Below are 25,262 nucleotides of genomic sequence, written 5' to 3' on the forward strand. Positions count from 1 at the left end.
CAGCGGATAATACGACAACGGTGAGAGATATCTAATAACTTTTTTTTCAGTTATTTATCAGTATGACCAACCCTCTATGCTCACTTACCCAGTTCACGTTGTTTTCAACCACTCTGTATATAAGAAAACATAAAGGACCAATGATACTGTCTTGAGGAATTCCCCTCTTAATTATTACAGGTACCCTAATTTTTCTGAGTTCTGTTTTCTAGAAATATACCCACTCATTCAGTCGGTCTGTTGTCTAGTCCAGTTGCACTCATTCTTTGTCAGAATTTTCCCATAATCTACCCGATCAAAATCCTTCGATATTACAGTCCAATCATTCACCTCCTGAATCTAAAATATCTTCTGTATCTTGCTGGAATCCTACACTACACACCCAGTTTTAACAAAGTATTTCAGTAAACGCAAACTAATGTACATATTAAAGAAAGCAATATTCCAGTATGTTTTTGTTCTGTTTTTTGAAAGAGTCTTCTATTTCCTTTTCACATCGTTTACTAGCAACCATATCACACCACCGTTTCAGTTAGCAGAACGTCAGAAGGCTTTGTTTCGTCAATTCACAAATTGAGTTGGCATTAGAGAAGGGAAGGAGGCAGTCAAGGTCAGAGTCCACGCTTTCCGTTAATCATCCGCTTTGTCATAATAATGTAGCAAACAATTAACATAATGAAAAATACAAAACAAACTGAGCTTGTAGTAGAGAAGGCAGGAGAAGTCAGGCCAGACTACGCTCATTCCTTTACTCATCCCCTAAACATAACAAACGATATTTCTTTAATTCGTTCAACCGATTTGTTTCGGTCATTTTGATATAATGGTATTTCGGTCAAATGTTCCGAATAAGAGAGGTCCTAATGTAACTTCCATACGATAAATAAACTTTCCGCCGGGCTGAGTGGCTCAGGCGGTTGAGGCGCTGGCCTTCTGGCCCCAACTTGGCAGGTTCGAGCCTGGGTCAGTCCGGTGGTATTTGAAGGTGCTCAAATACGTCAGCCTCGTGTCGGTAGATTTACTGGCACGTAAAATAACTCCTGCGGGACTAAATTCCGGCACCTCGGCGTCTCCGAAAACCGTAAAAGAGTAGTTAATGGGACGTAAAGCAAATAACATTAATAAACTTTCCTACCCCTGTGGGTGGGGAACGCAGACGATGAATACATCCACGGTATTTCTTGCCTGTCGTAAGAGGCGACTAAAAGGGGCGACCAAGGAATAATTAAATTAGAAGTATGAGATTACTTGTGATTGGTACCATTACGTGAGGAACACCATGGGTCGACGTTACTTGCCATTAGTACCACCATGTAAGGAACACCATGGATCTACGTTACCCTTATGTGAAGAACACCATGGGTCTGGGCATTGCCTGTGGTTAGTGCCATCGTGTGTATTCCACCGAGGTGGGGGGTGGGCACTCGGCTGCACGGATCAATGTCATTGCGAGAACAGGTGCCGTATCCTGCGCTGGAATGTGTCGGTTCCCGTGGTCAGAATGGCTCTCCGTTGCCTCTGATTAGTACCACTATATGAGGAACACCATGGGCCTGCGTTGCCTTTTGGGTGGTACCATTATGTGTGATACGCCGTGGGTTTGCATTGCCTATGATTAGTACCACCAGGTGAGCGGTACCAAGAGTATACGTGTCCTGTGATTAGTCCCACTATGACCGGGCGAGTTGGCCGTGCGCGTAGAGGCGCGTGGCTGTGAGCTTGCATCCGTGAGATCGTGGGTTCGAATCCCACTGTCGGAAGCTCTGAAGATGGTTTTCCGTGGTTTCCCATTTTCACACCAGGCAAATGCTGGGGCTGTACCTTAATTAAGGCCACGGCCGCTTAGTTCCCACTCCTAGGCCTTTCCTATCCCATCTCGGTGCGACGTAAAGCCCGTAGCAAAAAAAAAGTCCCACCATGTGAGGAACACCATGGGTCTACGTTGCTTGCGAGTGGTGCCCTTATGTGCGAAACACCACTGGTTTGTGTTACCCGTAAGTGGTGCCATTGTATGTGACATACCATGGGTCTGCATTAACTGTGATTAGTGCCACTATAGGAGGAACACCATGATTCTGCTTTACCAGTGCTTAGTACTATTATGTTGGGCCACCGACATGGATTTTGGACCCCTTTTTTATAACAAACATCATCTCAGAAAAGAAGACATTTGAATTGGTTCCACTGACTGTTTTGAATTCATGATCATTTTTCCATAATCATTCCTTTTATATTTTAGTCAGCAGATATACTTTGAAGTTTGAATTATCGTTTCAATTCGTTGCACCTCGTACCGTTAGGGGCCGATGACCTAGCTGTTAGACCCCTTCAATCAACAAAAATCATCATCAGCATCATCATCATCGTCTAGTATAAACTTTGTATCTTGGGATCAAGGTCAGTTCGGATCGATGATAATGTCTGATGATATGTTTTCTTGTAGTGGAATGTATTATTCTGTAGCACGTGTTGTCACGCATGTTGCAGACCCACAGCGACCAGATGCCATTCCGCTGCGAGTTCTGCAGTCGCCTGTTCAAGCACAAACGCAGTAGAGATCGTCACATCAAGCTGCACACAGGGGACAAGAAGTACCGGTGTTCTCACTGTGAGGCCGCTTTCTCCAGGAGGTGAGTCACAATACTTAAAAATAGAATGACTTCTACTGAATGAATCTGAGAGACGTGAGAACTCGGCAACCCAAAGGATCTCATTAAGAATAAATTATCTTGTAAGGATCCTCATTTTCATCCTTCTCTGTATAATCATGGCATTCTCTTTATGCAATATTTTTCCTCAGCTCAGAAGAAGCTATGCAGTCACTAGTATGTTTGACTGCACCAATGCAGAGCTAATCTGCGCTTATACCAATATATGTTTCTCCAAGGATTTTCGATTCGAAAATGTCCAAAGCAAATTCTGTACCAGATTATATTTGTCTCCATAAAACAGTACATTTCGTGCAATATTATGTTGAAAATGCGATAATGATAATATACTCAATATACAGGGTGACCCGGAAGTTCGTTAACATTTGACGAGAAAATACTTCATGGAATATTGGAGATAGAGAGGTGATAATTGACACACATGATTGGCATGACATGGGGTTATTGAGACCAAAATAAAGTGCACAAAATGACCCACACATGGCACTGGACAGCAACACGTCAGGCACAAATGGCAACACATGCTTGACATGACATGGGGTTTTATTGACATCAACAAGGAGTGGTCAAAGAGGCCAACAGATGGCGCTGGATAGCAACACGTCGGTGATGCTGCATGAGATCCGTGTCTGGTATAAAAGGGGCTCTCGTGAGAGAGGCCGTCAGATGCGCCTGCAATAGCGGCAAATTGACGTTACTAGAAGAGGCACTGTTAGTGAAGCTTTATTTACTTTATTTTTGTGTCATTAAAACCCATGTGATGCCAATCATGTGTGTCAATCATTACCCCTGTACTTCCAATATTCTGTGAAGTATTGCCTCGTTAAATGTTAGCGGACTTTTTTTTTTTTTTTTTGCTATTTGCTTTACGTCGCACCGACACAGATAAGTCTTATGGCGACGATGGGACAGGAAAGGGAAGGAAGCGTCCGTTGCCTTAATTAAGGTACAGCCCCAGCATTTGTCTGGTGTGAAAATGGGAAACCACGGAAAGCCATCTTCAGGGCTGCCGACAGTGGGATACTTAGCGGACTTTTGGGTCATCCTGTATATGGGAGAGGGGGCAGTTTTATAAGGTAACAAGACAGAGCAGTCACATTTACACTTACTTAGATGCCATCGTCCTGGAACTGAAGGCTGGTTCGAGGTCCAGTCGGCCTACGTGATTAAATTGATCAGCTATCTGACGGTGAGATGGCGGTCCCGGTCTAGAAAGCCAAGAATAACGACCGGGAGGTTTTGTCGTGCTGACCATACGACACCTCATAATCTGCAGGCATTCGAGTTGAGCAGCGTTCGCCTGGTAGGCCAAGGCCCTTCGGGGCTGTTACGCTATGGGGTTTGGTTTGGTTACAAATAATAATTGACAAACTATCATTTTGATACATATGTATGTTCTTCATTGGGGCAACTATTAATATTCAGGTACGCTTTCTACGCACTAAGAGCCTATCGAGTCCTCCAGTGAGGGTGTGATATAGAAGTAAATTAACGAGCACTGCCAGTCTCGATTGTCTTTGTGTCGCTGCTAACGCCTGCACATCCTTGTTTATGCTACACGCCATATACATACGATGCACGGATAATCGCTGCAGGAAGGGACTACAGTTAAATTCATTTCGAATTGCAGTATTATTCCTGTTAAGACCGGCTCTCCACAAATATTACCAAAGCCAAGAATAAGAATTAGAATGAAATCGAACAAATCAATTTACTGTACGTAACAAAACCCACCCAGAAATCTTTCGCGCCAGGGAGTAAAAGTATAATAAGCCATCCTAAATTGGGTCCTCGCAGTAAAAGTCACCGATTTACAGTAATTTTCTGCAGTTAGCAGAAGAAAACATAATCAGTAATCAAATCATTTTACAGTCATGTTTGACCTTCAGAAATGGCAAAGAATTTTTGGACATAATATCGTACAACTCAGCAAATCATGTTCAGACAGTAGGCGTCACTAAATATTGTTCTCGGGTCCTTAGCAATTACTCGTCAAGAATACGCGGTACGTTCAATATACTGTAAATGTATTACAATGTCCTTGTACTACAGAGATAATCTTAATCACAGTGGCATCATCAGGCTGAGGGGTGAGCTTCTCCGCGAACCTCTGATTTTCATTCTTTGTTCTTAACTTTTTCAAAAATTGTGAACCATGCGTTTATTCTAATGACTGTTTGTTTTAAAATAAATTTTACAATTTTAAATTGAATAATACCAGGCGAGATGGCCGTGCGGTTAGAGTCGCGCAGCTGTGAGCTTGCATCCGGGAGATAGTGGGTTCGAATCCAACTGTCAGCAGCCCTGAATATGGTTTTCCGTGGTTTCCCATTTTCACACAAGGCAAATGCTTGGGCTGTACCTTACTGAAGGCCATGGCCGATTCCTTCCCGCTCCTAGGCCTTCCCTATCCCATCGTCGCCATAAGAAGCATATGTCGATGCGACGTAAAGAAAATAGCAAATAAATAGATAGAATAATACGTTATTTTGTCTTTGATCAGTTAATAGAAAATGAGGCATAGGAAATAAGATCCACTGACTATATTTTCAATTATTCAATACAATTCTCGTCATCATTATCTTTTTAAAAATTCTATTCAGTAGTACCAGTATATGAAGAGAGAAAAAGGAAGACAAGGGCCACGAATTGATGGCCGTGAAAAGTAGACTCCCTATGCCTCAACAGCTAATACCGTCCGAGTAGGAAAAGAACAAGAGTTAACCAGTGGAGGTCTCATAGGATAGATGACGGTAAGGAGTTTGGCACAAGTAAGTGGAAGCAATGGAAGGACTCAGCTAAGGGCTCCGTGGTCGCCAACCCACGCTACCAAGTTCAGAGCCTCTGGGGCCCCGTTTAGTCGCCTCTTGGGCCAGGCAGGGGATACCGTGGGTGTTATTCTACCGCCTTCACCCACAGAGGGATGTGTGAGGAACGAGTCCTAAAAAATTGCCGGTACCTTATCGTAATAATAATGTTTTTGTTTTCACGTGCCATTAACTGCTCTTTTACGGTTTTCCGAGATGCCAAGGTGCCGGAATTTTGTCCCTCAGGAGTTATTTTACGTGCCAGTAAATCTACCGACACGAGGATGACCTATCTGAGCACCTTCAAGTACAACCGAACTGAGCCAGGATCGAACTTGCCAATTTGGGGTCAGAAGGCCAGCGCCTCAACCGTCTGAGCCACTTAGTCCGGCCGTGCTTTATTGTTGCACACTTTGTTCTTTCAGCCTCTTCTTATCTAAGTCTTAATGTCCTATAAACAGCATTTAATCAATGGCATCTTGTCCTTGAAGTTACTGTCCAGAGGAGAAGGATGAATTATCGACATTTTCTGAATATATTACCAGTAGGACGCCCATGGACGTGTTGCAATACCACGAGTGTTAATTGTTTCTTTGGTGTGTCACTTATTAGTTATTACGTAGTGACCTTCCTCCAAGAGTGACGAGGTAGAGCAAGACAAATGCAATCAGTGTGGTAACGATCAGGTAGCTTAGCCGTCATGCGTGCTGTTCGGTAGCGATGCGTGACTAATGCGTGTGACGCATGAAGCGGAGCGGCACAGGAGTCGATGAGGAGCTTGGCGTCTCCCTGCCGCTTTTCATTACGTTCCTGTCCTGTAATCAGTGTCCAAGTCCTTCAGCGAGCCAAGATTCCCTACCCTCATCTCGTAAATGGGCGATGTCTCTTACAGTTTCCTAATGAGTGGTTCAATATTATTGTAACTACTGTTTCACAGTTTATCTCTCTCAAGGGCATAAAGTGAGTTTACATCACACGAGAATCTGCTCCTTATGTACTTCCCTCAAGGTATACGTAGAATTTAAACTCATTACCTACTCTTCCAGTTTCAAGCGGGTCAGGAATGGAATGAACGAAGCGGCGAGGATGAGAACCGTGCCGGCTGCCGAAGTCTGTCGCACTCCTTTGCGGCAATGATTAATGACTGACAGATGGAATGAAATTATATTGGGGAGTACTGTATTTCTGGAGTGAAAGGTAACAGGAAAAACCGGAGTACGTGGGGAAAATGGAAAATTCATGCCCCTCGCCCCCCGCTTTGTCCGATCCAAATCTCACATGGAATGACCGAGATTTGAAGCACAAAACCCAGCGGTGAGAGGCCGACGCGCTGCCGTCTGAGCCACGGAGGCACTATTACTTATTCTTCTGAGCACTATAAATTGAGTTTAAATAATTATCTTTCCACTTTTCTTAAACATTTTTTTTTTTTTGCTAGTTGCTTTACGTCGCACCGACACAGATAGGTCTTATGGCAACGTTGGGACAGGAAAGGGCTAGGAGTGGGAAGGAAGCGGCCGTGGCCTTAATTAAGGTACAGCCCCAGCATTTGCCTGGTGCTAAAATGGGAAACCACGGAAAACCATTTTCAGGGCTGCCGACAGTGGGGTTCGAACCTACTATCTCCCGAATACTGGATACTGGCTGCATTTAAGCGACTGCAGCTATCGAGCTCGGTCTTAAACAAATTGAGCTTATATTTCTTATAGAGCTATATCTATTATCTCAATTAATTAGTTTACAAACCTTATCAAGTTCTATCAAGGATTAAATAAAATTAAGTTAACACACCTTTCCAATATCTATTAAGAATGCAAATTTACTGTACATTCCTTGCCAAATTCTATCAAGATTAAATATTTAGTTTACACACTTTACCAAGTTCTATCAATGTTATAAAAAGATAACACACTTCTCAATCTCTGTGGAGAATGTGAATTTATTTTAATAATAACCTTATTTGCTTTACACCTCACTAACTACTTTTGCGATTTTCGGAGACGCCGAAGTGCCTGAATTTCGCCCCTCACGAATGATTTAACGTGTCAGTAAATCTACCGACACGATACTGACGTATTTGAGCACATTTCAAATAATATCGGACTGAGCCAGGTTCAGAGCCGCCAACTTGAGCTCAGAAAGCCAGCATTTCTCCACGCTCTGTTATTCAACTACGGGAACATTACCGTATTCGGGTCTTTATCACTATGAAAACTATGAAAAATATCAGTTCCCGAAGCAGCCAGGAAGCGTTAAGTGGTGGGTAGGCGCTTCCTCCTTCCCGCGAGCGAGGATGTCCCGAATCACTGGAGGAAGACAACACTTAGTGTGGTGCCGGACATGATCTTGGCAACAAGAAGTGCTTGTGACGCAATTGTGCGATGTGATGGCCAGCGCCAAAGGAAGTGCTAACTGCTCCTAATACGAGGTTCGAGTACTGAATGACAAATTTGGGCTCGCTTCATCAGGAAGTAATTTTCTAAATACTCTTTCGAGGCAACAAAACTCCTACGGGCCATCAAGTTCCAAATAAAGAAGTATGGTCTGTCCCGTCATGGTCTGTGACAGTACGTGGAGGTGTCTAGTAATTACTGATGATATTGAATTTACTGGAATAAAAGTACTAGAGTCGTAAAGAATCAGAAACATCTAGCTTGTCTTTAAATGTGGTGCATAACCCTTTCGTTTAGGGGCGCGCAGCCGTGAGCTTACATTCGTTATATAGTGGGTTTGAACCCCACTGTCGGCATCCCTGAAGATGGTTTTCCGTAGTTTCCCATTTTCACACCATACAAATGCTAGGTTGTAGGCTTACCATTATCAAGGCTTCGGCCACTTTCTTCCCACTCCTAGCCCTTTCCTTTCCTTTCCTTTCCCATCATCGCCATAAGACCTCTGTGTCCGTGCGACGTAAAGCCAATTGTAAAATATATATATATATACAAATCGTTTTAAAATGTGTTACGCATGTGGAAACGTAAGAATTGAGCTTACAAATCTCTTCAATAAACAAAGCCTGTTTTGTTTTCTCATAACTTCATTTTAAGCAATTATGTTATTTTTCTCAGGTTCCATTAACAACACGAGTCCAGTACTTTCAACGAATGTTCTGTGATACACGCGCAAAATGTTAAATAGGGATATTGTTCTAGGAATGGTTTTCGTTATATCTTTATGCTAGCATAAATGGGAAATAATTAGCGTATAATTACTCTTCTTCTTCTTCTTCTTCTTCTTCTTCTTATTCTTATTCTTATTTATTCCGCTTAATTGCAGTCTTGTGCACATGCATGCCGGACCAGCGCTTCTTTGGTCACCCTCGTGGTCTGAGACCCTCAGGACTTAATTTTAATGCCCTTCTCGCAATTGAAGGACCATTTCTGCGTGGCACATGGTCATAGCATCGCAAACGATTCTCTCGCATTTTCTGAGAGACTGAACCACACCAAATGCCATGCGAACATCCTCATTTCTGATGTGGTCCAGTTTAGTGAATCCCATTGGCCAGAGGAGCATCTTCATCTACATGGCATGCAGCTTTTGTTCGTCTTAAATTTATTAGAAAGACCTGAAAATTAGAACAACAAAATTTCATAAGAATATACCAAGCAGTAACTGTGAAAAAGGGGTATGAATTTAAGAAAATGAGTGTTATCGAAATAGGCCACTGGAAATTTCAGCAGCCGTTGCATTCGGTACTCCATCCTCCAACAACTTAAAAACCAAGTGTGCTCTTGTACGGACAAATAATAGCGTCAAATTTTGTATATCGTCGCTGCGAAGCCAAAACTGAGAATGTGACAATGTTCCTGCTATACGTTATTTTCCTTAAGACTGCTCACGCCTCCCAGTCACATATTGATATGCAGTCCATCAGACCATTTTCGTTTTGTTTATTTTCTTGTGCTACAGTGTGAAGGAAAATCAACCTTTAAATACATCATATTCTAGGATTGGGTAAGTATGTCATGCAAACATACATCCCTACAGTGCGGTATAGTAAGGTTCATTTTCCTTTGTACACGCGCACAGGAAAATGAACTCAACGAAAATTGTTCTGATGGACTTCATATCCAGATGTGGTTGGGAGGTGTGATGAGTCTTAAGGGAAATAATAGATAATAGATAGGAAAAGAGTAAGACAGGGGTGTTCCTTATCACCATTTCTATTTAATCTGTACATTGAAGAGGCCATGAAAATTTTTAAATCCAAAACAACTGGCATTAAAGTAAATGGAACAACTGTACACTGTATTAGATTTGCCGACGATATTGCGCTTCTGGCTGACAATGAGAAGAACATGCAGATCATGCTCAACAAATTAACATCCATCTTAAAAGATTTCCAACTTAACATTAATGTAAATAAAACTAATGTTATGGTTGTAAGCAAATCTAAAATGAAGCCAGAGGCACAGCTCAGAATTGGAAATATTTTAATAAAACAGGTGCACAAGTTCTGCTACTTAGGATCAGTTATTACCGATGACAACAGATGCACTGTGGAAATAAAAAGGAGGATTTCCCTGTGTAAGAAAGCCTTTGAGGAGAAGAAGCAGCTCTTAACTAATAAATCCTTAAATACTGAACAAAAGAAATTGTTTATCAAAATGTTCATTTGGAGTGTGCTGCTATACGGCTGTGAAGGATGGACTCTCTTAAAGGAGGACGTGAAACGACTAGAGGCAGTGGAAATGTGGCTGTGGAGGAAGATGACAAGAACTAGCTGGATTGAGAAGAAAACTAACGAAGCAGTGCTTAGAGAAATAAACACCCAGAGACATTTAATAACAACGATAAAAAGGAGAAAAGCGTCAGTTTTCGGTCACATTCTCCGGCATAATGACTTCATAAAGAACTTGTTCGAAGGCAAGATGATGGGAAAGAAAGGCAGAGGGAAACCACGGAAGAAGATCATTGAAGAAGTAGTTGAGATGATGGGATGCCAAGCTTATGGAGAGATGAAAAGGATCGCAGAGAGAAGAGATCAGTGGTTGCAGGGACAAGGCGAAGCCTTTAGATAATGATGAAGAGCATTTGTCACATTCCCGGTTTTGGCACAGCGGGGACGATATCTCATCTACTCTCAATGTGGTCTTTTGTAACAACTTATTTCTTGCTATAAGTGTATTTTCCCAATACACACTTTGCCCGTAAACGTGTGTACTTCTGTTATATTAAAGTGACAAACAGTATTTAGGGAAATTTGTAGCGAATGTTATCATTTGAACTTGCATGGAAGTGTGCCATTTTATTAATAAGTAAAATGTCTATAGGATAATATTATTCTCTTTCGGTCGTAATTATTCTCAGGGACTTACTGTAAGTCGATCAATTTTCGTGTCAGAAAGTGTAGCACGTCTTCACGGTGTTCACTGAACTCATACTTGGTTGGAGAAAAGTGTTCTTAAATGTGCGAATCACCGGCATCATCTTACTGAAATGCAGGATCCAACGAGTCATGTCACATGTGACATAATCATTACTAAGGCCCGGATTTTTATGCAGTAACAGGTTAGACTGCAAACTAATTTGGTTAGTAGGAAGTGTCAGTCACCCGCTCTTCCATAATGTAGCAAGAGTAACATAAATTATAGGGGTTCTGATGGGCCGTACCCCTAATGTTTATGCAAACCTCATAGCATAGACGTTGTGAAGATAGACTATAGTTGCTACTCGCTTCAGTAAGTTTGCATTCTAACCTATTAATGCATAAAAATCCGGGCTGTAATCATTACTTAGTTAGATGTTCTTGGCTGGCGAAGGAGTGGAAACTAATTGACTACGCTATGGCAAGTGAAGTCTCTCAGGAGCCTGACAAGCGATCTTTTGCGTGTGCTGCGAAAACTGATCAGGCTGCCGATATCCATATCCATAGGCCTAATTAACTCCTTCATAGAAGTGTTTTATAAAATGTCAAGAGAAAAGTTTCATCAAACTCCATCTGAAGCGATGAAAAGGTACGGAGAAGTATCTGGTGACAAATGTCACCAGACGGGCAGTTTATGCACCGAGTTACGCCATAGATATCAGGGACAACCACCACTAGTGACAGTGAGGGAGATACTGAATCTGAAACTAAATCACGGACAGAATGAGAGCGGAAACGCTTACCTATGGACAATAGCTGGAACCATTCACTACAATATCAAGGCGTACACTCGGCCGACAAGTGTGGGATTAACTGGGTTTCTGGATCACCTCAAGAAAGAACACTGGTAGATGGTCAGACAGAAGTGCCTTAAGCTTTTGGAAAACATCTTTTCAAATTCTGAAGTGGCTTCCTATTACGTGTTGTGTGTAACATCTATTAAATTACATGTTACTATGAAGAGTATTTTGTGTTTAGTATAAGTCTGAATATATTTTAAAATGATTACCGGGTGAGTTGGCCGTGCGGTTAAGATTGCACAGCTGTGAGCTTGAATCCGGGAGATAGTGGGTTCGAACCTCACTGCCGGCACCCCTGAAGATGGTTTTCCGTGTTTTCCCATTTTCGCGCCAAGCAAATGCTGGGGCTGTACCTTAATTAAAGCCACGGCCGCTTCCTTTCCACTACTAGGCATTTCCTATCCCATCGTCACCATAAGACCTATATGTGTCGGTGCGACGTAAAGCAAATAGCAAAATATCTATATGATAGCTGCCTCTGTGGGTCTGTGGTAGAGTGTAGGCCTCCGGATCCCAAGATAGCAGGTTCAAACCCGCAGAGGTAGTCGGATTTTTGAAGGGCGGAAAAAAGTCCATTCGACACTCCATGTCGTACGATGTCGGCACGTAAAACATCTCTGCTGATACATTTGGTATTTACCCGACAAAATTAATTAAATCTCAGCCATAGACGCCCAAGAGAGATCCGGTTTACTCTGTCTGCCATCTAGCGGACATAGAGTAAAACGGAACGTCGAAATTGACGAGCAGACAGCCAGATGGCGTCAAATCGAAATGTCTGCAAACGGTAGCTGAGGCCATACGATTATTATTATTATTATTATTATATGATAACGAAGATGCTCTTAGTTTGAAAAGGGAAAAGTTATTTTTTCAGTTCAAATATTATGTGAACAGCCTGAAGTTCTCGTGTATTAATTCTAATAGTTTTTTAGATGCAAACTTATATACGAGTAGGTTATGACAGAGGAATAATTCTACACTTTTTTTAAATCACCCATTTGCTTTGTGCTATAATGATGTATGTTTAAGAACCACAAGTCCTTCTCTTTCAAACAACATATTGTAGTTTGGTATTGCTGTCTTATCTTTCAGTTTGCACTTGTAATGATTTTTTGTATATATTTAATTTCTGCATATTCATATGTTTTTATGTAACGCCTCATGGAGAATGTAAATACGAACGTTATTAAAAAAGCGGAAGGTTCGAACCCACTATCTCCCGAATTCAAGCTGATAGCTACGTGATTCAAACCGCCCAGCCACTAGATTATTATTATTATTATTATTATTATTATTATTATTATTATTATTATTATTATTATTATTATTATTATTACAAGGTTACTTATTTTTACACAGTCTCTTCCCTCTACATAAGATATCGTCAATTGAAAATTGTATATTCTGAGTTTCTTGAAATGTTTGTTGTTCATTGCAGCGACCACCTGAAGATTCACATGAAGACACATGACAACCAGAAGCCTTTCCAGTGTACGGTCTGCAACCGAGGATACAATACGGCGGCCGCGTTAACGTCGCACATGCAGAATCACAAGAAGGACCAACAACAACAACAACAACAACAACAGCAACAACAGCAACATCAACAGCATCATCAACAGCAGCAGCAGAATGGACATAACAGTAACAGTAGCCGAGCGAGTAGCAACAACACCCCCAGTCCGGCGTCCTTCCGCTGTCTGCAATGTGGAGACTCCTTCCGCAAACCAGACGAGCTGCAGGTAACCCATTCTTCTTATTCTTATTCTTCTTCTTATTATTATTATTATTATTATTTATTTATTTGTGGTGTGGCCTGCTACGGACCACATGTCAATTTCAATTCATCCTTCCTTTTTGTTTCCTCTTCCGTTCTTTCCAGTCTTCTTTCTTCTTATCTCTTCAGACCACTTTGGACTGGGATTCCTTTTCATTCTTCCATGGAATCCTACCATTCTTAAAATTTTCGTTTTAAAAATCTCCCTTTCTATTGTTTCCTCTTGTTTTATTTCTTTCTTTCTAACTCTTCCTTGACTTCTTGTATCTAGCTTGGGTCGTTGACTTTTCCTCCCAAAGGTACTTGAATATCTCGTTTGTCAGTCTGTTATCATTCATTCTATAGATAGGTCCAGAAAATAGCAATCTCGTTTTTCTTATTGTTTCTGTTAAATTTTCTATGTTCTTGTATATTTCCTTATTACTTATTTTCTATTTATCTGTTGTTCTCATTGGGCCTAAGATTTTTCTCATTATTCTTCTTTCTAATACTTCCAGTTTATCTAAACTATAGTTCAAAACTAGACATTCGCTTGCTTGAACACATTCTGGTTTCGCTACTGTATTGTAGTGCCTTATTTTAAGAATTTTAGATAAGCATTTCTTGTTTTAAAAATTCTTAGTGATACCATACGCTCTTTCCATCTTGTGTGGTCCTTTCTTCTTTATCAGATTTTCTAAACCATTTTCTTCAATTATTTCTTCCAGGTATTTGAATTGCTTTACTTTCTCTACTCGACCAATATGTCTTGTCCAAAAATTTGGAACGTTTTTTTTAATGTTTGTTATAAATTTGGTATTTCCTACAGAGATTCTCAAACTTGTTTTATTGGCTATTTCTTCTGTGTTGTTGCATCTGTCAGGCTGTCTGAAAGTATAGAAAAAATGTCTGAAAATGCCAGGCAATTAATTTCAACACCTTTTTTTCTCCCCAAAGTTATTGGCGAAATATTAGGTTCTTTTAACTTTTCATTCCAAATTCTTACAATTTTCTCTGGGATACAGTTGAACAGAATTGGCGATCATCCATCACCTTGCCATTACCTGTGTTTATCTTGATAAGTTTTGATATTTCGCCCATAAATGTTACTTTTGAAACATTGTCTGTGAGTGTTTCCCGTATTAGGTTTGCTAATTTAGATTTCACTCCAAATTTTCACATTGTTTTATATAAGGTTTCTCTATCAACAGAACTGAAGGCCTTTTTAACATCCACAAATGTCACTGCTATGTTCTTGTATGAATTATTTATTTTAAATTAAATATTTGTTCTGAACAAGATACACCTTTTCGAAATCCACCCTGATATTCACCTAATTGCTTGTCAAGCGATGTTTCTACTCTGTTCAGCAAAATTTTTGAGAATACCTTATAAGCGATGATTATATTATAAAATTGTACTTTCAATATTTACATGACTAGTAATAATAGTATTATTTCAGTCTCCAAACATTGTCACTTCTGGAAATATTATGGTGGAAAGAAGGTACTGTGCTTCACTAAAGCAAAAAAAGTTCAGAATATCTCCAGTAGAATTTCTGAAATTCTGATTAGAATGCGGCATTTGTCCATTCTGTAGTAAAGGTCATTTTTTAAAAAAATATTTCGTGGTATTTTACCAAGCAGATCTAATGAGGGATGCCTCCGGGTATGAATACTCGAAAACAAATGAAACTGCACCAATCCGAGGGCGTTGAGTCTCATGGTGATAGTCTTTCCCGTGTCAATTCAAACTTTTCGCCTGCAGCGCCATATTAGGCTCATGAGGTGGTCATAAAGATGGAAGGATTTCTGCATGATTTAGTTCGAGACAAAAAACACTCTAAAGATTATGCCGCCAAAGACAACTTGTTATGTTCAGCCTCTGGTCGTGTACTTTTTCCGTCAGTACAAAGTCCATTTTAGATAGAAGACTGCCAGTATCCAGTATTCGGGAGATAGTAGGTTCGAACCCCACTGTCGGCAGCCCTGAAAATGGTTTTCCGTGGTTTCCCATTTTCACACCAGGAAAATGCTGGGGCTGTACCTTAATTAAGGCCACGGCCGCTTCCTTCCCACTCCTAGCCCTTTCCTGTTCCATCGTCGCCGTCTGTGTCTGTGTCGGTGCGACGTAAAACAACTAGCAAAAAAAAGATAGAAGACTAGTAGACTTTGTGTTTGTGAGACTTCGACTAAATCACAACAAACATAAGCTTTATGACTGACGTTAAGAAAATTGTAAAATATGGAAATCCTTCAATAAATATTTACCCTATTGATCGTCATGCCTTGACGGGTTTTAGCTAGTAAGTAATATACTTTATACATACCTTCTTTCCATTTTACAGCTCTGTTCTATTCTATCCTGATGTCTTTCGTTGCATATTATTTTATTTTTTAATTTTTTTATTTTATTTTATTTTATTTTATTTTATTTTATTTTATTTTACTAATTTCTGTTATTTCTTCTACCACATTCGTCCCTGATTCGTCTGATGTCCTCTCTGATACCTCTCACGCACACACGGTTTGATGAACGTCGTAATTGGAGCTTAATGTTGTCAGCTCCCGCTTGGAGCGCTGTGCCAGCATACAGCGAGCCACCTAGTGACGAATGAGCGTACCAGTACAGCTCCAACGGTAAAGCACTCTTAAATTCAAACCCTCATCATTGTAGAAGTCTTCCTCGTGAACGGTCGAGATTTTCATCTGAAGACACGGAGTAAAGTTCTCTGCGAAACGTTAAGAGTTTCACCTTGTGTTCTTGACACGGCACGTGCCTAAAAGCCCATGTCATGTCTAATAAATACAAATTTATTTTCGGCGCAGACACGGAAAGCGATCTTTTATGTTACGAGTGAGATGCTTACGCTCGAACCACAGGTAAGGATAGGATTGAGAAATGAATAATTTAATCGTATCACTTTAGTGGCTGTTACATACAATATTTTATTTCCTAGGTGCTGGTGCGCCAATCTCGGTTACGACTTAACCATGGTAAAATAGATAGCTTACAATGGTTAACTTGAATTTCTGTTACATCAAGTCTGGTTTTAGAAATTTTTGGCGTTCTACCGCGGTTAAAAGTTTACCGGCTAAGCAGTTAATCGTGGCTTTAAGGCCTATGTACTCTACATAACTTCATGAGTAAGTTGTATATTACGTGCATCAAAAGGGTCATGATCCTATTTAAAAAGTTTACCGGCCGTGAATGAGCGATATAACCACACACCGCGTGCACCTAAAGTGCCGTGATCTTATCGTTACAATGGATTTGGCACCACATATCTTTCATCTATAGTATGTTGAGGATGATTAACAAAGAGAAAGAGACTGTTGCGTCCTTTTTACAATTAATACGTAACCGTCCAGAGTTCCCTATTAGTAGAAATAATACTGTTTTGCCAAGAAATAATCTGCCAGTGAGCACTTCAGCTTCAAACGCACTAAAATTTTGCGCTCTCGTTCGCCCTAACTTTTCCATATCGGCGGATACTGATAACCTAACCTAACCTAACGGAATAAAACTAATTGATCTTAGAAATGAAGGTGGGTAATAGAAGATGTGATAAAAGGAGAAAAATTATTTTTTGTACAGATGTAAAATATTTGAAATAATATTCGCCCTAGAATAAAAAGACAGCTGACGATTCCAGACAAAATGTAAACAACTGGGAACTGGATAAATCAGAGTCACATGACTGTCGAAAATATCACTGCCTTCTGGATAAATTGAAGACAAGTGACTGTCGAACTCATCAATGCCTTCTGAATATTGCTTTGAATTATTTCTGAGGGGAATAATAGTGAGATAAACGAATGTCAAGAAACCATGGTTTAGAAAACAAGGATCAGCAATGGTGCAAAAGGTTAGTGACAATACCACGGTAAGAGTTTTACCACGGTTTTTAACGCCTCATATTTACCGAGAGTGATGCACTCGGCCAGTACTATGCTGAATTTATTTATTGATCCATGCACTAACGCTTTCTTGTTTTATTGTTAATGTCTTGCTATGAAAGATATACGAGGTGTGTACATGGGGTTATGTTGTAATAAAGCATAAAATATAATGTTATTTGAAGCAGCGAAGAGTCCACTAAGCCACCTAGAATAATGAAGATAATACGAATTTTATGATTTGCTGTGATATATGCGATATTTATCTGTTGTCAGCATTTTGATTACTTGATTACTTGAGCTGGGAATGCAGATACATCATTTTACATAAATATGTCTAATGACTGAGGGTGATCCGAAAATTTGTGCAAATATAAGAAAGCAAATTTGCGTAACCGTAGCAACCGTGCAGGTAGTACGCGGTACTGCAATCAGGTGGAAAAGCAATTCAACAAAGTTCAGTTTCGTGTTCCTTGATTCATGATCTCTCTAACTATCCATGTTTACGTTACTCCGAAGCGGAGTTCTACCAATCAGAGACTGTTTGTTATAAAGTAATGTGTGCAAGGAAAGTGTCGAATGAAATACAGTACGTTATTATCTGTGCACGGGTTCGAGGAGTAAGGAGGAAGCTCTCACGGTTCCGTTAGTACTGCCAACTGAATGGAAATGAAATCTGAATTGAATCGATAATATGATAGATCGATATGAATTTTTTAAACCTTTGTTATCTTAAGCCAACAACTGTGTCACACACACATTATATAACATTATATAACATTTCTCGATGCGAATCTTATTCCTAGAGTGAATTCTATAGTTTGGGTTTGCTGTGTAAATACCAACAGTACTAGTACGTAAAGTGTACGCCAGATGTCGCACAGCGATGCATAAGCGATTCAAAGTTTGTGACCGAGCTCGATAGCTGCAGTCGCTTAAGTGCGGCCAGTATCCAGTAATCGGGAGATAGTGGGTTCGAGTCCCACTGTCGGCAGCCTTGAAGATGGTTTTCCGTGGTTTCCCATTTTCACACCAGGCAAATGCTGGGGCTGTACCATAATTAAGGCCACGGCCGCTTCCTTCCAACTCCTAGGCCTTTCCTATCCCATCGTCGCCATAAGACCTATCTGTGTCAGTGCGACGTAAAGTGTTTCAAAGGTTGCCAGTATGAATATCGAAGATTGCCGAGGTCGACCGATTCAGCACTAGGATGTAAATCTATCGCTAAAAAGTGCGCAGATAATACATTTATCATGTAAACAACCTTGGGAGAAGGCTTACAAGCATCATTCTCAATGGAATTGAAATGAGCTATGGTATTTCATCAACATGAGATACGCTTTTCTATTTCAATAATCCTTTAAAATACGTTCTTGATTTTCGTTACCAAAAAAGTTAACAATCCTTCGACCCATCTCTATGATTAACACTTTCCCTGTGAAACCAACGACTCAGTAAAGGAAACAGAATATCTTTCATAACCGTTATTCTCAGTAACAGTCTCAAATTACGGAAATATCTTAAATATAACAGTTCTATTTCTCAAAAAATTAATGTACACTTCGACTACGATGGTATTTACTAATAGTCTTTTAAGAGAGACTTCACTGAATTCTGAATTACCCGAACCCTCTGAAAGTGCTTATTGTTAAGGTTGTAAATGATCAACAGGCAAGACGTGAATACAATACAATGCAATGCAATTCTCAGGCGTTTCAATAAAGTAAAGGTAGGTTTCCTTCTGCGTGGGACAGGCAAAGAACTGTATGACCCCCTACCTAGCGCTGAGAGCTTGTGCGCAGTATGAGATGTTATTCATGCAAGCGTGTGAACAAAATGGTGTTGAGAATTGCGTGTGCAAATTCAAACAGGAAATTCTCTATGTTAAGTTGAACCTTTATGTCAAGTGCCCTTCCACACCATAGAGTTGTACTTGATGACTAGCTGTAGTACCCGTCGCTGACGAGACAAACATACAGCATATGCAAAATTATCTAGCTCTTCAGCTACTTTCCACCAATATTCAGGTATGATGTTACTGGGGACGCAGCAATAATTCCATCTACCGGACGTGCGTGGCAGCAAGAGAGACGCATCACATCACAACAACGGTCAATGGAAAGTTATTGTTGATCAGTTTTATGAGGTTTTGATATTGTAGGTCTTCACATTTAGTTTTCTTCCGACTCTATCATATTAGGACATTTAATGTAAAGGGGCTCGAGCTGAGTGGCTCAGACGGTTGAGCGTTGGCCTTCTGACCCCGACTTGGCAGGTTCGATCCTGGTTCAGTCCGGTGGTATTTGAAGGTGCTGTAGATTTACTGGCACGTAAAAGAACTCCTGAGCGATTAAATTCCGGCACCTCGTCGTATCCGAAAACTGTAAAGTGGGACGTAAAGCAAATACCAATGTTAGTGCAAAGGGACTCCTTCCTTCTTCACGACTCCCTCTTTTCTTATCCTTCAAGCGATCGTAACTTTACACTATTTTTCCTCATCTTTTATAATTATCTTCACAATTGTCCTTGTAGATATGGACAGATTATCACTGGTTTTACACTTTAAGACAATCATGACAAAAACCATCACCAGTTAACACGACTGAAGAATATTTCCATTTTAGCAATTCTCGGCGCTGATATGGACTAAACAACGAAATTCATGACTTCTGTTATCATAGCTGGTATAGTAAAACTGTATGACATAAATGATCGGAAATTTACTCCTATATAACTTTAGTTATGGAGTATTTATCGACGACCACAAATAACGTATATATTTGAGAATTACATTTTAGGCCTTCCCTTAAACTACCATCTCACTCAGGGTGGCTAAAATTATTTATAGCCTAGATTGTAGTGCCTGAAATTACATACCGATTTTCACTAAATTATCCTCAGCCATTTTCTCGAGGGGCTGCCTGGCCTAGGCGGTAAAGGCGTGCTCGGTTCGCCCGGAAGGGCGTGTGTTCGAATCCCCGTCAGAAATTTAAGAAACGAGATTTCCACTTCCACCCCTCCAAGGGTCTTCATGGCCTGTACGGAGTTGACTTTGCTTTTTAGCAATTTTCTCGTGATGCCCATACAGACAGGCATGACAGAAAATGACAAATTGTATTTCTTTGTTACTGTGGACACGACCGATAGAGAAATAGAATTATTTTTAAATTCTGAGCAATGTACAGACAAAACTCATATTTTATATGTTCATTATATTATTAGTGTTTATAGTTTTATTATTATCATCACCCTAACAAGTATTAGCCTGAATATTTGTTACGGTCTACTTCCATAATTTTCATGTCGTCTCTTCATACAGCATATTCGGTTTTTTTTTGTTTTTTTGTTGTTGTTTTTTACAGTTTGCTTTACCTCCCACTGACACAGATGGATCGTATGGCGCCGATGAGATAGGAGTAGGAACGAAGTGACCGTGGCCTTAATTAAGGTACATCCCCAGCATTTGCCTGGTGAAAAAATGGAAAACAATGACATATCTTCAGGGCTACCGACAGTGGAGTTCGAAGCCACTATCTCTCGTATGTAGGCTGACAGCTACGTCACCCAAACCGCGCAGCCCCTCCCTCGGTTGTCTTTGGTATCTCATCAGAGTTGGACAGTAGATCACTGCCGCTATGCGGATCCTTGTTGTACCTATTCACTAGACGTATACATACCATTTGTTCAAGCATTTGCGAATGTGGTCAAGTAACACATTAATCTCTAGTTCTTTTAACACTTCTTAATTTTATTCCATCCATTCAATGTTCTATAACCTACAGCTAGTCGTAGGTGTCGAGCACAGTCTAGCTTCAACTCTGTTCTTGAGAGTCCATTCTTCAGTTTCATAATAGAGAAGAAGTCTTTGTAAGCCTGGCATAGATGGTACGGATATATTTATGAACTAAAGATGGCCACATTGTATTGTTAATGCTTATACTCCGGATTTTTATGCAGTAATAGGTTAGAAAATCCACAGCCTATTTCCAGTCATTCGACCGGGTCAGGGATGGAATGGAATGGAATCTAGCGTCGAGGATAGGAACTGTGCCGGCTGCCGAAGCCTGTCGCACTTCTCTGTGACAGTGATTAATGAATGGCAGATGAAATGAAAAGCTATTGGAGAGTGTTACTGGAATGAATGATGACAGGGAAAACCGGAGTACCCGGAGAAAAACATGTTCCGGCTCCGCTTTGTCCAGCACAAATCTCACATGGAGTGACCGGGATTTGAACGACGGAACCCAGCGGTGAGAAGCCGGTACGCTGCCGCTTGAGCCACGGAGGCTCCTTAATAGGTTAGAATGCAAATTAATTTGGTTATTATGAAGTGTCGTCTAGCACGTTCTTCCGATATGTAGCAAGAGTAACATAAATTATAAGGGTTCTGATGGGCCGTACCTCTAAAGTTTATCCAAGGCCCATAACATAACCGTTGTGTAGGGTGAACTACAAGGCCGGACTCTTAGATTATATGTATGGTCCTGCTGCACATGGAAACATTTCAGGATGTGCCACTAATTTCGAAGAAAATGGCGGCTGATACTTATTTTTATGCCGATTACAAAAATATACGATAAGGTATTGAGGACCATGGTAGCTGATTGGCATTGCCACTGGTTTCCAACCAAGGCGGGCACTTTGCGAGTTCTAGCCAATCCATGGGGGAGTTTTGTAATAAGACATATCCTACAGAGTAAGTGCCCGTGCGATTAGGGTCGCGCAGCTGTGAGCTTGCATTCAAGAGACAGTAGGTTCGAACCTCGCTGTCGGCAGCCCTGAAGATGGTTTTCCGTGGTCTCCCATTTTCACACCATGCTGTACCTTAATTAAGGCGACTGCCGCCTCCTTTCCACTCCTAGGCTTTTCCTATCCCTTCGTCACCGTAAGAGCTATCTGTGTCGGTGCGACGTAAAGCAAAAAAAAAAAAAAAAAAGCTTGTCGCTATAGTTCGGATTCCACTTTGAAATTAGAGCTCCCATGGTTGTGATCACGATATCAACATCCATTTAAAAGTGTAAAAAATACAGTCGTGCAATCTTTCATTGTACTTCGGTTTCCAAGATAGCGGGTTCGATCCTGACAGGGGGCAATGTTATTTGAGACTGGCTCATTTTGTTTTCCGTGTCCTTGGCTTCTAGTTTGTTCAAGAACTCGTGCGGAGTAAAAGATCCACAAAGTGGCGGCTTTGAAGCGCTATAGCAATTGAAGGGACGTTAATAAATTATTCTTCTCTGCTTCGTTTCGGCCGGCTTTGAACCATGCTATTCAACCCGTTTGTATCCGTGCGCTTTAATTCTTACCCATTATTCCCATATTCGCTTTCTGTAAGCCTACTTTTTTCATCAGTACACATCTTGCCTACTTTAACTTCGGCTTTTCTCGGAATATCAGATATGATCGAACTTTCTTCTGGAGTGGAACACATTCCTGGATGCCTTCATGCGTGATCCGTATTTCTAGAAGGTCTTTTTCTCAACTTCGGTGAACCAGGATCAGTTGGTTTTCTTGTTTACAAAGAAGGAAAAGATCCGACTGGTCAGTCTGTGTGAGCTCATACGTGCCCGCTATGCTTAGAAACCAGTGACTACGTCACTCAATACCATGCTTCTCAATTCGTCATCGAATATTTCTGTAGTCATGGAAATAATACAATGCTTATCTTATTATTATTATTATTATTATTATTATTATTATTATTATTATTATTATTATTATTATTAAGGTGAAGCAAGCTTGCAGGTTTAGATGCCACGAACCTACTACGCCGGTGTAGCAAGGGGAGAGGTGATACCCCCACGTGGCGCGTCGCAGGTGGTGGGGGGATTCCAAACCGGCTTGCCGGCGGACTTGAGCGAAATAAAACAGCTCTCGCGAACCAAACACAGAACTCTCTGTGTGGGTGGGGGACGTAAACGAAGAATACACCCTCGGTACCCTCTGCCTGTCGTAAGAGGCGACTAAAAGGGGCGACCAAGTGATGATTGATTTAGAACCATGTAACTATTTGTAATTAGTATCATCACGCGAGGAACACCATGGGTTTACTTGCGAGTAGTTTGTGCTTATTAGCAACGGAGGGTGAATCAGTATGGGTTTTACAGTACCACTATATGCGGAATACCACGGGCTTACGTTGCCTGTGATTAGTTCTATTGTGAGAAGGACCACGGGATAGTACGAGTCCCTGTGATCAGTACACCTATGCGAGGAACACCATGGGTTTGCGTTACCTATGAGTGGCGCCGTAATGTAAGAAACGCCATAGGTCTGCGTTACCTGTGCGTATTGCATTACCTGCGTGGGACACAGTAAGTCTACGTTACTCATTATTAGTACCGCTACATGAAAATACCATGGTTCGTACTTTCCTAGCAATAATAATAATAATAATAATAATAATAATAATAATAATAATAATAATAATAATAATAATCGTATGGCCTCAGCTACCGTGTGCAGACATTTCAATTTGACGCCATCTGGCTGTCTGATCGTCAATTTCGACGTTCCGTTTTACTCTAGGTCCGCTAGATGGCAGACAGAGTAAACCGGATCTCTCTTGGGCGTCTATGGCTGAGATTTAATTAATTTTGTCGGGTAAATACCAAATGTATCACCAGAGATCTTTTACATGCCGACATCGTACGACATGGAGTGTCGAATGGACTTTTTGCCGCCCTTCAAAAATCCGACTAGCTCTGCCGGATTTGAACCCGCTATCTTGGGATTCGGAGGCCGACACTCTACCACGGATCCACAGAGGCAGGTGCCGTTGGCCTGGATTTTGGACCCCGTTAGACAACAAGCATCATCAATTGAGGACTGTGCTTTGGAAGCATCCCCTTTGTCAGTATATACTATTTTGTTAAGATAGTTTCTGGGAAGGAGGGGCATTGCGGGTCGAATTCACTAACTGTTTTAAGTTCATAATCATTGTTCGTCGTCTCTTTTTTGAATTCTAGTCAGTGGTTTAATTTTGGAAATTATTTAAATGTCAGTGTTGTGAGCTAGATCTGCTGGTTATTTCAAGTTCATTTCATCTATTCACTGTTGATCATCACGTTTTGAATTCTGATCAGTGGATGAGTTTTGGACTCTTAAATTGTCATTACATGTCGTCTCATATCGTACCATTAGGGGCCGCTTTGAACAACAAGCATCATCATCATCATCATCATCATCATCATCATCATCACGTAGGTTTAGACATTTGTCGATATCGTGGTCATAGCCACGTGACCTCCAGTTTTACGTGGAATTCGAACCAGAGGGACGTGACTTTCCTTTCAAAACACCCCTTGGATTAGTTGGAATTCGAACGGTAACCTTCCTGACGAGAAGTCGGGAACAATAGCACTGGGCTATCACGTCCCTACATTGTTATTTGACAGAAAATGACATTCTTCTCAGAGATCATTAATTCTTTAAGCGTATTAAACGGGCCTGTTGATTTATTGTATCTGCATGGGGAACTCTTGTATTTGTGAATTATCATTGCAGTGTGAGAGAGAATGTCTGACAAAATGTTGACATGTGTTCTAGGGTCATATGATGACACATCACGGTGCGGACGGGGGGTCCCCGCTTGCCAGAGGGCTACTGGGGGGCCTCATGCTAGGAGATTCCCCTCTGGTCCGGTCCCCCTTCCCCACACCAAAGCTTGCCTGTATTTACTGCACCAAGGACAGCTTCACTACGATGGAGGCTCTCCAGCTGCACGTTCAGGCCATGCATGGTAAGTAATAAGTGTGTGGTTCTTTTACTGTATCTCCTTCTGTGAATTTGTCCTGGACATCCTCTATGATTCTCTGTCCTGAGCATCTTTTCTCACTTGTTCATAGCTTCTGCCTTGCTTGACATCTGTTAATATTCCAAACCTTCATCTTGCTCTTCCTCTCTTTATTATCCCTCTATCATCCTCTGTTGAAGACAATTTCTGCGTAGTATTTGACCC

General features: G+C 40.9%; 1 protein-coding gene across 1 annotated transcript in view; it reads left to right on the top strand.

The window, feature by feature from the left end:
• L (zinc finger protein Lobe) overlaps positions 1–25,262 on the top strand; it is a 190,495-nt gene that overhangs the window by 143,249 nt on the left and 21,984 nt on the right. The window contains exons 3-5 of the mRNA XM_067147976.2: positions 2,488–2,630; positions 13,089–13,392; positions 24,851–25,043. Of these exons, the coding sequence (XP_067004077.2) occupies positions 2,488–2,630; positions 13,089–13,392; positions 24,851–25,043 (640 nt within the window). The remainder of the gene's footprint in view (positions 1–2,487; positions 2,631–13,088; positions 13,393–24,850; positions 25,044–25,262) is intronic.

The sequence above is a fragment of the Anabrus simplex genome, chromosome 5, assembly GCF_040414725.1.
Source record: "Anabrus simplex isolate iqAnaSimp1 chromosome 5, ASM4041472v1, whole genome shotgun sequence".
Lineage (NCBI taxonomy): Eukaryota > Metazoa > Arthropoda > Insecta > Orthoptera > Tettigoniidae > Anabrus > Anabrus simplex.